Below are 16,175 nucleotides of genomic sequence, written 5' to 3' on the forward strand. Positions count from 1 at the left end.
CAAGCTGCCATTGTGCTTGATAAACCCATTCAGGTTCAAGAAGGAGAAAAGCTTATTTCTAAGTATCAGTATTATAAAAGCAACATCAGTGTGGTAGTAAAACAGTAAGATACAGCTTTTCTTAATTAGATTTGAATGTCTACATTCCAAATTTAGGTTCTATGATATAGTAATAATCTTGCTAAAATGTTAAGATACTTGTTCAATTTGTGGAAGAAGTAATCTGAACAGAACATTTTATAATGTTGCAAAACATTGTTTCTCAATTGCAAAAAAAATACTATTAGATTTTTGGACTTGAAGCATTGCTTTTTTATATTGTATAAAATTACTAAATAAAAAGTATAAATATATTTAAATGGGGATTCTACAATATGCCTGCTTTTTCTTACATGTTTACAGATTATTAAAATAGTGAATTAACTGGCAAAAAAATTAATTGTTTTTTAGATCATTAGCCCTAAAGAACGTGAAATGGTACCCCTTAATTTTATAATGAAGAAAATACCTTGATGTTTGATGTTAAAATGGTTCTAGTGTATTTATAAGTCTTCATTTTTAGAGAACCAATAAATGTTTGTAATTTGTTTCCTGATTGGGAAAAAAGAATGTTTTGTTCAAAACTATTTTATAATACAGAATACAAAGTAAAGAGCAGAGTATATAATTATTTTGTACCTCATCCAATAGTCATTTCTTTTATTAGCATATTTTTGTCAATTCCCATTAAAACTATTTCCTATTTTTAAAAAAGGGATCTACATGCCCAGCACCATCTGCAGATGTACTCAAAATAGCAGCTACCGGAACCCTCAAGTAACTTTTAAAATTTTTAAAGGTTTCAACTCACAAGAGCAGCTAACAAAATGCAATAAATATCATTTCTTAATATAAAGTCCTAATTGTTTTTTATATTATGGACATTTAAAAAACAGGCTATATTTTATAAACTCTGTTTATACATAAAAGATCAAATCAGCTGGAGAGAGAAGCTTAACCAGCAAGATCTTCCTTTTTCTTATGTGAGAAGCATAAAGGGCAAGTGGAATAGTTGTGTTTGCACTTACACAGTGGCAAGTGGATCTGCTTAGGAATTTGCTGACAAGTTAGCTGAAATGATGCAATCAACAGTACAGAAGAGAAACCAAGTTACCAGGAACCAGCTGAAAGGAAAAAGAAATGCAAGGGAAACAAAAGAAAAAAACAGAATATACAGTAGAGCGCAGAAGGAAAAAAAAGGATACTAAAAAATATTACAATATCTCCATACTGCAGCAGAACAGATGGATTGAAAGTTAAGAACAAAGGCGTGCATTTACTCATTTCTTACATATTAATATTAGATTATAAAGAGGCAGCAGAATAATATTAGTAAAGTAATGTAAGACGCTATTAAGACATAATTTATTGGTTCTTTTACAGCCTGGTATCAAGGAAATTCAGATCCTTCATTAGAGCCAACAAGGTTTTTCTAGAAGATTGTTTTCGTCAATGTTTAGAAGAACGCAACACAAAATTTAAATAAAAGTTTATTTACTTTTATACAGTATGAGACAATAAATACACACTTTTTGTCTCTTAATAAAATTTCACCTAAGGACACAATGAGGTTAAAGAAAATATGTAGTCCAGTAAACAAGGCCAAGTAATTACAAACATACTACTGTAGTACTGTAAAATACTTGTAGCATGAGTTCACTGTACCTATTTCACGTCAATTAAGAAAAACGTCATGTTTGAATATTAAAACATTGAGCTCTTGAAAGTGCTATTTCAAAAATACAATTCTTGGTGCAAATTTTATACGTGTAACATAGCAAGCCTGCAAACATGTATAAACATGATTAAAAAAAGATTGTGAGAAAACTTAAAGCCCATATTGATTTATTACATCCATGTATTTTTACAACTGAATAGCTATTTGTTTCTGTCTAGACAAGTATCTTCCACTTGATAGTGTTAACTAGAATGTTTTTAAACTCATTCAGTAGTGTATAACATACACTTAATACAATCTTAATAAAGATTTCAGATCAATGTTTTTCAAGCTTGGAAACTTTAAGAAGTGTGGACTTCAATTCCCATAATTCCCAGTTGAATTATGGGAATTGAAGTCAACAATCTTAAAGTTGCTAAGTTTGAAACACTGTTAAATTATTCAATCTACAAGGCCAACCCAAACAAATTAGCTTTACTTTATTATATGCTGATCATGCCTTTTTTTTTAAGAACAATTTCAAGACTTTAGTCCTACTAAAGTCTTTAAATATTAGCTCCGTAAAGATTCTGGTATATTTAAGTTAACTAAAAGGACTCAATGGAAAAATTAGAATTTGAATCCTATTTAAAACTTCTCAAATCTCAACATGTGCTCTCATTTACTGTAAGAATTCTATGCCAGTGAGTTGTTTTCATCATATACATTATGTGTTCCCTCTTACTTTGTTTCAATATTCAAATTCAGTATTTATGTACCATATATAGCACTAAAACTATGTTCTTTATGGATGGTTATCTTCATCGAATAACAAATGCATATTTCTTTCACTATTAGTTGGGAGAGTAAAAGTAAAGCCCAAACACCTGGCTTGTTGTAGTATATCCTTCAATAAATAATTCTTTTGTAGAAAATTACTTCCAAAGAAAGAGTAGCAGATAGTAAGTAATGTCTAAGAAAGGTCCCTAAGATATTTGAGCAGAGCTTAAATTTTATCTATACGCTATTTGGTTGAACAGAAAATCCTCATTCTCTTCTACAGAATTACACAAATCAGCAGCTATAGGGTCGAAGGCGTTGTTGGAGTCAGAGTATGTCCGAATCCTTGATAGTGACCTACAGGTGATGATGGTACCGAAGCAGCAGCAGAAATTGGGTCTGGGCTGGATGTTGACAAACAAACTTGTATGCTCATTTGTTCCTGATCCTCACCAAAAAACATTTTCCTTGGCTGACCAAATACTGTCCTTCCTAAAGACAAATTTTTTAAACGTTGCCTTAATTAAACCTGATAAAAGTTTATAATATTAACTGAACAGCTAAAATACTTAATATTTATAATTCTTTGCTAAAGATATATTTCATTTTTTTTGCTACCAACATTGCGAACTTGTTCTGTTACATCTGCTCTGATATCTGAAACTATCCCACATTGCAAGAAATGAATCAAAGCATGATCCTTCTTCAGCTTCTTGCACATAAGGCTTGTAGGTAAAACTGTAATGATGAGCAATTGCAGCAAAAAACATTTCAACACAGATGATAAAATCCTAAGCAAAGAAAAAAATAATTTTATTACTATTCACTCCATAGTTAAGCAAGTTGTAATTGTAAGAATTTCTACTTAATGACCATTTAGAATGGCATGCTTTTTAACCAATTATAATCAGTTGAAAAAAACAATTTTAAGAAATAGCAATGGTATGAGATCATGGACCAACCATAATCCTGACACTATTTTTTCTTAAGGGGCTTTCTAACCAAAATTTTAGTCTCAGAAAGAACTCAGTAAGTGAAGAATCGAAGTACAGTTCTCCTTTAGAGCTATAACCTGTTCCTATTTCTCAGAACTAAGAAGCTATCAGTTCTTGATTGTGGGCAATAATGTAACACCCAATAAATATTGAAAATCATCTACACTCTGTACATGGGATAATCTTGAACACAGAAGTACATTCATGCAGAATACAACTAGTCTGATTACAGACTAATTCCATATATGGATGGAAAACAAATAATACTGTTTAGAGAGCACTGCAATAGATGTCTTATCATCCGCCGACCCAGTTTAAGAAGTCAGCATGAATTCATAAAATCTGCATGGTCTATGACTGATATACTTATAAAATTGACTTTCCCCTACACTAATATCAATCAGCTGCAGATGTATATTAACTATTGACCATGTCCAGGTTTGTCATTAAAGCATCTTGAGATACTGCTGTAAACTCACAGGAATGCTGAGGCATATTTTAAAATCTTTGAGGGAAACATAGCAATACTGGGGCCCCATATCTACCACCAGCTCAAAAAAGATCAGAGATTTCTCTAAGGAGACCATAAAAAAATTAGTATGACACTAATACTGCCATGAACCAAGAACATTTAGAAACTTTGCTTTATTGGGCTAGGTGTAAAATACTCCTATTAAAGGATGGAATATAATACATAAATAAATAAATAAATAAATACATACATACATACATACATACATACATACATACATACATACATTGGAGATTAATTTGGTTCCTTCAAAATTAATTCAGCTAGAAAACCAAGGAGGTCTACGAAATACCATGCAAAATCTGCCCTGCAACATACATAGGACAAACGAACAGGAGAATAATGCATCGCAGAACACAAGAACGCAGTAAGAAAAAAGAAAAAACTTCCTCCCTTTTTCAAGCATCTTAAAGCTGCAGGACATGAAATTAATTTTGAAGGAATCAAATTAATCTCTAAAACTGAATACTCAACAAGAGAATAATTATGGAAGCGATTGAAATAAACACCCCCACAACATGAATAAACGTGATGATACCTCCCACCTACCAGACATCTGGAAACTAGCCCTAGTCAACAACGAGCCCACCCACCACCCAGGCCGTTACAACACAAAACAAACGGACACACAGCCAGCACCAATCAGCACCAATCTACCAATCATAATACAACCACACAGCCAATCAGTCACTTACTGAAACAAAGCCAGCACTCCACACACACACACCAAGATTTATATAGACAGCAACTCCGACCATGCTTTAAGCTGAAAACACCAGCCTGAAGATGTGAGTGAGGCCTCGCCGAAACGTTGCCAAGACAATCTCAATCTTACATGGGAAAAGACCCGAACACAACAAGACCAGCATACCTATACCCGTGAAAATCTATGAAAACATATTTATTTATTTATTTATTTATTTATTTATTTATTTATTATTTTGTATGATACTTACGAGATTGGGCTGAAAGTCTAATGACCCAAAGTCATGTTAAAAGTTTCCACTGCTGAACTCACCCACCTCTAGACCAAAAATGTAACTAATATAATACCACTGTTTATCTATTGCTAATAGAAAAGAGTTTAAGAATTGAAAATATCCACATCATAAAGATGTACCTATAAGCAACATATCAAAGAAATAGCTGGCTATAACTGCAAATTTCAAAGATATTTATAACCTTGTGCCAAGCTCTGTTATGTAGGAGAGCTTATGCAGCATAAGGGAATAAAAGATGATAATTAAACAGCTGGTTTAACTTACCTGCAGACCAGTTGCTACAGCTTCAACACTCTGCCATTCCCATGTGTGCTTTTCAGATATAACACCAACTTTCACCAATATTGCAATAAGTGCAGCTTGCTGTTTTAAAAAGATGAAATTATTATAAAATTTGGTTATCACATATAAAATTTTATTGCCCATATAAATAAATTATGGCATGGCACAGTACATATATTTTCAAATGAAAAAAAAATGAATACATATAATAAAGTTTGAAAGGCTATAATCATAAACCATCAGTGAAAAGAACAAACCAGCATTTGTGGTCCAAATATACACTATATTGCCAAAAGTATTCGCTCACAACTGCTTCTGATTATGTGGATGGGTGAGCGAATATTTTTGGCAATATAGTGTATATAGAGAATGTGCATTCACCAAAATATTTTTTTAATTAAATTTAATTACACATTGCCCAAAACTGTGGAGCTTGCATATTAACATAATTTCAGCATGAAATCAAAATTGGCACACTGGAAAAAACAATTTTGTCTTTTAAAAAACCTCAGATACAAATACATTTCTAAGCAAAATTAAGGAGAAAACATACTTACAGATGTATCATACAGCGTTTATACTAGTCCACATTTTCTCAAAGAACTCCAAATTGAAATGATGTAGGTGTGAAACTGAAATTTACTGTGAGATGGTATTTATTTATGTCAGTTTCAATTTATCACACAATCAATTGGCATTCTTTGAGAAAAATGGAGTGATATAGTATTTTTTGACCCTATGTGTACTGCCAATAAGTTAGGTGTTTACTTATAGTTTCATTTATATAACAGACTTTACAAAAAAAAATCCTGTTTGGTTAAAGATTTTAACTTATTTCACTTACCAGAAGGAAACAAAAACCACCATCTTCACACAGAGAAATTTTCCTACAGGTCTGATTGGGTTCAGTTCTTCCCGCAGTACTTTATAAAATAACACAAGGCAATACATGGCAAACTAAAACAGAGGGGTAACAATGCTTATCTGCTTATTATAACAATGCTTATTTCAACATTTGGACTGTTTATATCATTCTTTCTATCATAACATTTCAGAATTTATTAGGCCAACATATTGGATCTATGTTCTGTCACATAGAAAAGGACCGCTACCTTATCCTTGCATGAATTATTACTTTAAAACTTTCTTTTTCAATAGAGAACTTCAAACATGTATCATAACATTCATTCTCAATGAACTAATCTAATACTTTTATAAATATAGATACTGCATGCAATCTCCAAGAGAGATAAAGAAGACTAAATGCTATTCTACATACAATATAATGTAAATAAAAATGATCAAATATTATTGCTGTTGATCTCCTTTCATAAATCTCTCATTGTATGCAATTCCATCAACATTAATATCATGAAATTAAGTATGGCATGCTAGATCTTTTTCTAGATTTATCTATTAAGAAAATACATGGATTTTCTGCATTTTTCAGGTAATTTTCTTATCAAGAATCTAAATTTAAAATAAAAGGCAAAATAATTATTTAATCTTACTGTAAATAGAATATCAAAATTTCACTACTTACAAGCTGGGATATATTGTTGATAAATACCAGATACGTCCAGGCATTTTTGAAGCTAAAATTTCCTTCATCATAAACACCACTCAATTCACAAATTCTGAAAGAATTTAGTACAAATTATTGCAGAGAATTATTGCATGGAGTACAGCTGCAATAGAGCTATTCTTGGAGACTCATTACCATTTACGATAAATAAATTCTAAACAAATGAGAGAGGACAAGATATAGAGTGTCCAATGACTAGAACTATTTATTATAATTCACCAAACTCAATTTAATAGTTAAAAGAAATATTAGAAAACATCTATATAAATCCCTTTACTGAAGTCATATGCTGGGCATTTATTGATAAAGATAATGCACTGAAAAGGTGGAGGAAACTGACATATTTCAGATTAAATTAAAGTTTCATTATAAGAAAGTCAAAAGGTGCTTCAACAAAGTATTAGCTTAAGAGTATGCACACTGATACAACCAACATTATTGCACATTTCTATTGTTATCTTTCCTCCTAAAAGATTCATGGTCTTCTAGTTTTTAGCCCAATATCTTAACCACTGTACCAAACCAGTTCTCAAAAATGGTTTAAAGTAAAAATAGACCTGAGTTACACTACCACACCTAGTCAGCCAACACAATAACCATTCAAAAATTAGGGAATCTTCCCTCACTCATCCTTTAGTCAATGATCAATCTAATCCACTTACCATCAGAACATTGGTAATTGCCCTTTAACGTGGTAGAGGAAACTTGTAAAATATCTGTGACTGAATGTGACTATATAGAGTTTTATCTATAAAATTTTTGAAAAGTTGCTATTGGGAGAGAGCAAAAAAGTGACTGGACCCCCAACTACTTTCTTATTTTATTTTATTTTTAAAAGAGATTTCATCAGAGTGCTTTTCTATGCTCATGGTTTTTAATATTAGCCAATTCCTGAATTGGGAATGAATTTTGAACAAATTATAATCCTGGACTGATTCAATCTCAATTTGGCAAGTGTAAGTTTTAATATTAGATGGGATCTTATCTATTTTATTTGCATAGCTGTGCATTACATTAACAATTCTTGGTTTTATGACTCTAAGTTACAAGTATAGCAGGAGAGAAGACTAAATTCTAATACCAAAACATTTATTGTACTATTTTATACTTACAAAGCAGTAATAGTAGTGAATGGTCTGACAACTGTGTATTGTAAAACACCAAGCTTACACCTAAACAACAACACCCTACAGAAGAAGCACAGAAAGAATTTAAGAAGTTAAGCAATATAAGCAGAAATATTACATTGTAAGCAGCAATTCTAGTTAGAATATGGAATATGGCAACCTACCTGTAGGATTGGAAGGCAACGACTAGAGCAGTGGCTCTCAACCTTTTCTTCACCACAAACCCCTTTAAATATCTTTGTAGCCACGGACCATGATCACTGACCCCGCAAGACTTAACTCAGGATTTAAAATATAATTTCTTCAAGCCTGCGCCCCCACCCCCATGACATTGCAGTCCCCCAGGACTCAATGTATCACAGATTGAAAACCACTGGACTAGAGAAAGAGATCAATATAATCAAATAATAATAATAATATAATAATATCAAATAGATAGCAACAACAATCAAAATTATACACTATTTTTAAAATCAGATTGTACTTAAAAATTAAGTCATGAAATAAACTGTTCTTCCAGTAATTAGCCATTATAATTAACAGTAAGCACTTAACTAGTTATTGATGTTCTCAGTCTACTAATATTTTCTCCAATATATTTTTGCCTTCTTACATTACCCATAATGTAAAAGGATTATATATCAGTACATAGCCCATCTTCATCAATATATAGACAGCATTTTCTCCCTTAAATAGTGTGCTTTTAAAATAATTTTTATTTTCATGAAACATTTATGATATATTTAGAACTCTTCCTACTTTAGCTATTTTGAGTATTTCTGGCTTCATTCATACAATAAGCTAATGACAGTTCGTGCTAACAAAAATGAGAGAAACTCATATTCTAGCATGGAAATTATTTATTGGTGAATACCATGTAAGACAATGAGTATGTGCTAACATTTCACTAGCCAAGGTAGAATAAAAAAGCAATATTATGCTTTAAAATATAAGTACATGGACACTATTTTCCCCAATACAAGGGAGGAAATCATATAATTAGCTTGGAGTATGTCAGCATCCTGCTATTATATAACAGATATATCTACAGAAGTACCTGTAGAGACGATATATATTAATTAGCATATAAGTAATTTAGATCATGATAAAGATTGTGAACATTACTACATGATAGTTAATGACTGATTGTACTATAGTGATGGCGCCGCAAGTGAAATTATAAATATAAAGCAATGGCATATGTTGCCATGGTAAGTTCTAGAATCTAGATCTTTTCCAAAACTATTTCACCTGGCAATTATTTCAGCAAACTACAATACAGTTCTATATAAACGATCCACAAGTAGATGTACAGTATATAAGCCATTGTATAAACCACTGTCGTGGTTAAGCTCTTCTCCTTCCCTTCAACTGATACTGGCTTTAGCATGTAAATTATAGCTTCCATTAGAATTAAATGTTTTGTTAAAACTTGAAAGATATTCTTAGTTAACAAACTAGAAGATTACTTCCTATTTAAAAATAGGAACACAATATAGAGACTTATTTAGATATAATAGAAAACTCTAACGATGTAAGGTAGTATCTTTTCACTCAGCTAGCATGAAACAGGAAGAACTCAGGAGGGGACAGATCAGAATAAGCTAGCAGAAAAAAATGCCCAGAATAATTTCCAGACACTTCAATTTTTTTTTTACCATAGAAGGCAGTTAAAGACACAATGAGGCACTCAACTAAATAACACATTTTTTTCTCCAGAATATTTTACTTTATGATTTACTATTCCAAGAAAGAGAAAGAAGGGAAAAGAACAGCCAGGAAGGCAGAGCAACACAAATAAAAGTCCAGAGGAAAAAATAAAACAAAAACATTGTTGTTAAATGTGGAAACCATTCACACCTTAAAATACATCATTAAATTTTGACCCTGGAGAATAAAGAGAACAGCAATCCAGATTGTAAATCTGTGGCTGCACGGACTTTCCAATATTAAAGAGTATTCCATTTTGCTGCTGCTTTTACACAATATATGCATAATTCTTGATATAGTATCACAGTAATTCCAAGCTTTTGATTTATGATTCAAAGTGCAATCATATCTTAAAGCACCCTTTACAGATGGAATATTAGGATTGTTCCAGAGGCCTTACAAATAACCAATAGGCATAATAGCATTTTTAAGTGTTCATTTAAAATATACCATTGGCTCACAATAATTCAGAACAAATTCCAGAATGGATAGTGTTCAGGAATTTCACACGTTGCTAAATTTTATTGGAAAGGATAATAAGAATAAAGTACAGCAAGAATATCTCAATTTGCTATTGTCTATACAGCCAATATTTCATCTGTTATTTCATGTTCAATTAAAAAGATACCAGTTTCCTTGGAAAATAGCTTCTATGGCATCAAAATATTTAAACAGCAAACACAGGGAGAAAATTCTGCTTATTCCATTTCTTTTCAAGGCAAGTTAAACTGTCATTGCAATGTATATGCTTTTTCACTCTTGCTTTACTGTACAATATTAGAAGACAATGCCCCACAGCCTTTTGACATAAATGGACAGAAACGTCTGCATAAGCAGTTATGAATCAAAGTATAAGTAATATAGCATCTTGAAATAATACTTAACTCTATAATAGCAAAATCAATGGAACTACATTGCACTAAAAGTCTTTAAAGATTCATGTTACTAAGTAGTCCTGGGAAAAAGCAAGAAGAATATGAATTACTGAAAAATCAATATTTGTCTAAATTATTTAAACAATCAAGTGTGTTATTTAAATATTTCCTTGAAATCTGGTTTCTTAACAACTCAAAAGAAGGGCAATGTTTTAATATATTAGTATTAGAGGCAATTTCTAGTACGCCGTTTCCCTGAAAATAAGACCTCCCCAGATAATAAGCCCATTTGGGCTTTTGAGCGCATGCGCCAAGTAAGCCCTCCCCCAAAAATAAGCCCTCCCTGAAAATATTGCAACACAGCAGCAGCCATGAGGTGACCCGCTCGCCGCCTCCTGCACCTCAAAAATAATAAGACCTCCCTGAAAACAAGCCCAAGTGCTTACTTTGAGGCTCAAATGAAAATAAGACCCTGTCTTATTTACAGGGAAACACGGTACAAAATGTGAAAATAACAGAAAAAATATGAGGCACTTACTCTCCCATAGCCCATGGTGGACAGCAACACAGTGGAGGCAGATGCCGCTGCTGATCTTTGGCTTCTATGATTAACACCAAATTTGGATACCGGTTGATAAGATAATTTGAAAGAAATACCATGAAGTTATAGATCACATATGCTCATAGCATTCTCTACAAGTGTCCACATATATTGCAATGTTGGGATATTTCAGCGCTATCCACTAATAAGAAAAAAAAGAACAAGCAATGAAATAATACTCCAAATATTTTACATTGAAATTCCATCCTAAATATATCTCAATACTGCAGATAAACATTTAATAACAAAAAACCTTGTACAAATAATTTTCAAATATAGTATCAAACATAAGCAAAAAAGGTCAAGAGTTCTGAGATATGCACATTTATTCTCAGTTGCATAACTTGTGTTCCTCTAACATATACTTGGAAGCAATTCATCTATGCACAATTTTTTTTTCATTTTTCCTTCAGCTTCCTTCAGATGACCTTAAAATAATTGACTATATTCACATGTCTGTTACATTGTTACAAAAAGTATTTTTTTTGTAAAAACTTAGAATTTATTTTATAAACTTACACAAAATAACAATGCAACTTGATAGCCAAGAAAGAAAAGAAAAGCACTTACACTGTCTAAACTATAAATTGGCACCATCCATAGAATTCTGTAACAATAAAAACATGTTTGCATGTTATGAGACTTTAATTTAAAATGTCTGAATTGGTATGAAAACATAACCAGCTATCACACTTACAGGAACTCACCTTATTATTGGTTTCTGTAATTCTGGTTGAGTATAATGAACTAAATGTTGTAATATCCCCCAAAGAGATATTGGTATTGTCATCAATAAAAGATACCAGCAATAAACCATGCTTTAGTGTGAACTCCAACCTTTAAAAAAACAGACATACACATGCATTAAAAGGACAGCACAGGAACATTGATAGATTAAAAAATAATGGTTCTACATTGATAAAGCAGTCTGTAAACTTATCAGTACAAGTAACTCTCTGAAATAGTCTGTTTTAATAGACAAAATATGCATTACAAATGTCATTTCTTTGCAAATTGTTATTGAAATAGAGATTTAAATATACATTAATATAAAAATGCAAAATTTACAATTACATCCAAATATCTACAATAACTATTTTCCATTAAGATGTAAATCACCCACAATGTAATTCACAGCATAGCACATTTCTCTGCTTCTACATTAATATTTCTAGCAGTACATCATCTAATAGACCTACTATATACAGCATACATTATACAGTATGCACAATACCTATTGCCTCTGATTGCCAGTAACGCTTGAAAAAGAAAAAAGTTATAATGCAAGCAAATAAGGAATATGATACATCTGAAAGATGGAACATTATAGTAAATGTTTTTAAGTGTTCTCTGGTTTTCATTTTACATTGAAGAATTCCTTATATGAACAATTCCAATTACATAAAGCAGAAATACTTTAGCAAGTTTGTTCACGCACAACAGATCTAAAAAAACAAAGGAGCATTGAAGGAGCGTTAAAGAAAAGATCTAGATTATGAATAAATAATTACTTCAGGTCCAGGATGGTAGTAAAGCTTTCTTATCAATACAAATTCTGAAAATTATTAGTCATCCATAAATATGAAATGTATTTCCAGGTATTTGTTTCCCATAGCATAAATAGGAATAAACACAAAGCAGAAGAGACAGAATGTGTGGAGGATTAGGCGGTTATTCATGTGTGTGGGTGCAGACAAATATGTTTTGATTTATTAATGAATCAACTGCTACTCAACCTAAATAACCAATGATGAATAGCTGCAGGGAAAGTTGTCTTTCATATACTTAAATATTTTTCATCTGCGAAAGATAATTATCAGGTAGTGCCTAGAGTTGGAACTGGTAATATGTGGTTATCCAGGAGGGGTTTTTTTTAAATTCTTATGAGACTAATCATCATAGTTTATGGTGAGAGATGCAGGCTTGTGATCAGCTGTTCTGAATTCTCAAGATAAAATGTGAACAACACATGAAACATAATATACTTGTGAACATGACAGTTACTAGAGAAGTATGTTTTATGTTTTTTCCCTACTTCTCAATAATGTAAATTTATGAAAAAAATATATTTTTGCTTTGCAAGAACTTTAGCTTTCTTTGATTTTTTAAAACTTCATCAGTTTTCCCAATAGCTCCAAAGAAAATATGTAAAAATTGTCCTGTTTCTAGAACATTGTGTTCAGCAAAACTGGCTTGATACAAAATCAGTCAACTATGATGAACTATGATTCAACTATGAAAAGGCTCATGCCTTTTACAGTGTCACCCCCAAATCCCAAGTCTTAAAAATGAGAAATATAACTTCTGCCATGTACTCAAGGCATTTCAGCCTTCTTGCAAAAGTACAGTCTACTTTAACTAAGGTTTAAGTTTTAGATAAAGATCTTTCTAGCCAGAATTAAACATCACAACAGTAGGGTAAGAAATGTGCAGCTTCCTGCTTTCTAAACCATAAATATCAAGACAATGGTTAAAGCATAGCCAAGACACATTGATGCTATCTGTGCCATCAGGATTTTTTGCCCCCAGGTCTGGTTAGCCCTAAACAAATATCAACACACTTTGGCTCCTGAATGTTTCAAGAGTTAGGATCTGTCAAACTGAAATGTGTGGAGGTGCAAAAGTTTTTGGGATTGTTTTAATGTCCCTCTGAACATGACAGTAACTAAAGGGGGGTATTCAACGTCTTGTCCCTACTTCTCAGTCATGTAAATATTCCCAAACAACTTCCTCAAGTGACATCAGAAAACCCAGTATTTAAAACATCCCTTCCCACCCCCACCACCCCCGCGGGGAAATTTGTCCCCCAGACCACGCCGGAATAGGGTGGTCGTCATTCCAGGTGGGGTGTTACGTTCCTATCAAGCCTGGAAGACTCCACTTTGGGGACAGCTCCGCCGCTACCGTATTGCTCACTTCGGGAAGTTACTGGGATGGGATTGGGGGGGGGGGGGGGAGAGAGGCGGGTCCGGCCGGGAGGAGGGAGCTCCCCTTCCCCGTCAAAGTCCCGGAAGACCAGCCGTTGCAGAGGCGATAGGGAAGGCAGACCGTCGTTTCTCCCCTCGCAGGGGCAGAACTGACTCATCTTCCGGCAGCGCTCGGGGCAGAAATGGGGGGGGGGACCCGGGAGGGGGGGGAAGCAGAGCGCCCCCTCCCCGGGCCTGGTGCCTTCTTCCCACGCACCTCCAGTTTCTGCAGCTCCCAGATGCAGAGCGGCACGGCCACCAGCAACCCCACCAGGTACACCGTGGCCACCAGCGGCCGGATCCAGCGCCGCCAGTTCCCGCAGGTGCAGGGCATGATGATGCTCGCTCAGCCCCGGGTGGGGTGGAAACAGGGGAGCTGCCTGCCCTCAACGCCACCTCGGTGCTGTCGAAACCGGCCGCCGGTTAAAGAACTGGCCTGGAGGGCCACGCAAGTGCATCGCCGCAGCCTGCCTCCAACCCCGCCCTTCCGCCGCCATCCGCCGCTCGCCTCCTGCCCCGCGCGAACAAAAGCAGGCCGCCTTTCCCTCCCCGCTCTCCTCCGCTCTCTCTCCGCACGGAAACTAGCGCGGGGCGGCTCCCCCCACCCCCGCTCCCCGATCAACGCCAAAGAAGACAGCGCGCAGCAGCACTTCCGGCTCCTTGGCATAAACAACACTCCTGCCGACCGCAGCCAGGATGTCATTGGAGGAGGCTCGGGTCACGTGGCCTCTCTCCTAGCGTCCCCTAGACTTCTCAATGTGGTTTCGTGATGTGATAGAATTGCGGTCATTGGGGCTAATGAAGACTTTCCTGAAAGTTGATTTCCACCTATAACAATAGTTCTTACTGCTTGTTCCGGGAAGAGCTTTACCGCTTTCTTTTATTATAACAGTGCTCTGTTTTTGTACCGTCTTTTCCTGAATGCCATCACAACCGGTTTTATATATACTCTGGGCTAAAAAGTAGTTGCAGCAGCAAACACTGGTGAACCAATGCGCTTCAATGTGCCTACTCGTTTAGTAGCTAGGGTGATGGAGCATTTAGCAACCTCTTGTTTTATTCACAGTGAGGTTACAGCATTTTTTGAATTTTATTCACAGTGAAGTTACCACACATTCTCTGGCCTTTTATCCCAGTGAATAAAAGTATTCACTTTTCACTGGGACCTGCATACTGCACGAGTCAAAAGAGGGCTGTGAAAATATCTACAGACCCCTCACATCCTGGACATAAATTGTTTCAACTCCTACCCTCATAGACCACTGCACACAAGAACAACTAGACACAAGAACAGTTTTTTTTCCTGAATGCCATCACTCTGCTAAACAACTAATTCCCACAGCACTGTCAAACTATTTACTAAGACTGCATTACTATTATTCTTCTAATCCTTCCTTTACTTATCTCCTCCCACTTATGATTATAACCATGTTGTTTGTATCATTACAATTCATATTGTTCTGTTTGTTTCCTAGTATGACTACCACTAAGTGGTATCTTACGATTCTTTTTTTTAAAATATATTTTTATTCTTTTTAAACAAACAACACATACAAAACAAAGCAAGAAAAAAAAACTTTCCTCCATTTCATCAAGCATGTTGTTTGGTTACAAGTTTTTGTGCATCAATTCTTAAGAATAAGAATAACATCACTGGTTTTACATTAAACATAACTGAATATTTTGCTGTCATTGAGCATTATGTGTTCAAATTACCATTAATATTCTTTCATTTATAACAATCCTTATTTACTTGAATTCATAATTATCTATCAATTAACAATAAGTCTTTAAAGTGTTATAATATCACCTATCTCCAAAGAAAAAAGCGGAGATTAGAACAAAGAATTCCCATTAATTTCTAATATACATTCATATTTTCAATTGACCATAATGTCACCAATCATCCAGAGTTCCAAAAATAGTTTTCCATTATTAATTATTAATCCATATAGTGGTTAAGTATTTTAAATCATATGTATATAAGTTGTTCATTGCATCATCATTGGTCCGTTTAATATTCAA

The 16,175-nt window shown here is 34.1% G+C and overlaps 2 protein-coding genes across 2 annotated transcripts in view; one reads left to right on the forward strand and one right to left on the reverse strand.

The window, feature by feature from the left end:
- PRMT9 (protein arginine methyltransferase 9) overlaps positions 1-2,225 on the forward strand; it is a 22,758-nt gene extending 20,533 nt beyond the window's left edge. Inside the window, 1 exon segment of the mRNA XM_032223739.1 lies at positions 1-2,225. Within this exon segment, the coding sequence (XP_032079630.1) occupies positions 1-108 (108 nt within the window). The 3' untranslated portion in view covers positions 109-2,225.
- Positions 1,951-15,352, reverse strand: TMEM184C (transmembrane protein 184C). Its single transcript, XM_032223738.1, is given in 14 exon segments — positions 1,951-2,789; positions 2,792-2,968; positions 3,095-3,140; positions 3,142-3,267; positions 5,269-5,368; positions 6,131-6,243; positions 6,830-6,923; positions 7,984-8,058; positions 11,122-11,263; positions 11,266-11,326; positions 11,755-11,791; positions 11,892-11,979; positions 11,982-12,021; positions 14,368-15,352. Coding segments are annotated over 14 exon segments (1,296 nt in total). The 5' UTR covers positions 14,485-15,352; the 3' UTR covers positions 1,951-2,709.
- Between the last annotated feature and the right edge of the window lie 823 nt (positions 15,353-16,175).

Source organism: Thamnophis elegans, chromosome 9 (genome assembly GCF_009769535.1).
Source record: "Thamnophis elegans isolate rThaEle1 chromosome 9, rThaEle1.pri, whole genome shotgun sequence".
NCBI classification, from domain to species: Eukaryota; Metazoa; Chordata; class Lepidosauria; order Squamata; family Colubridae; genus Thamnophis; species Thamnophis elegans.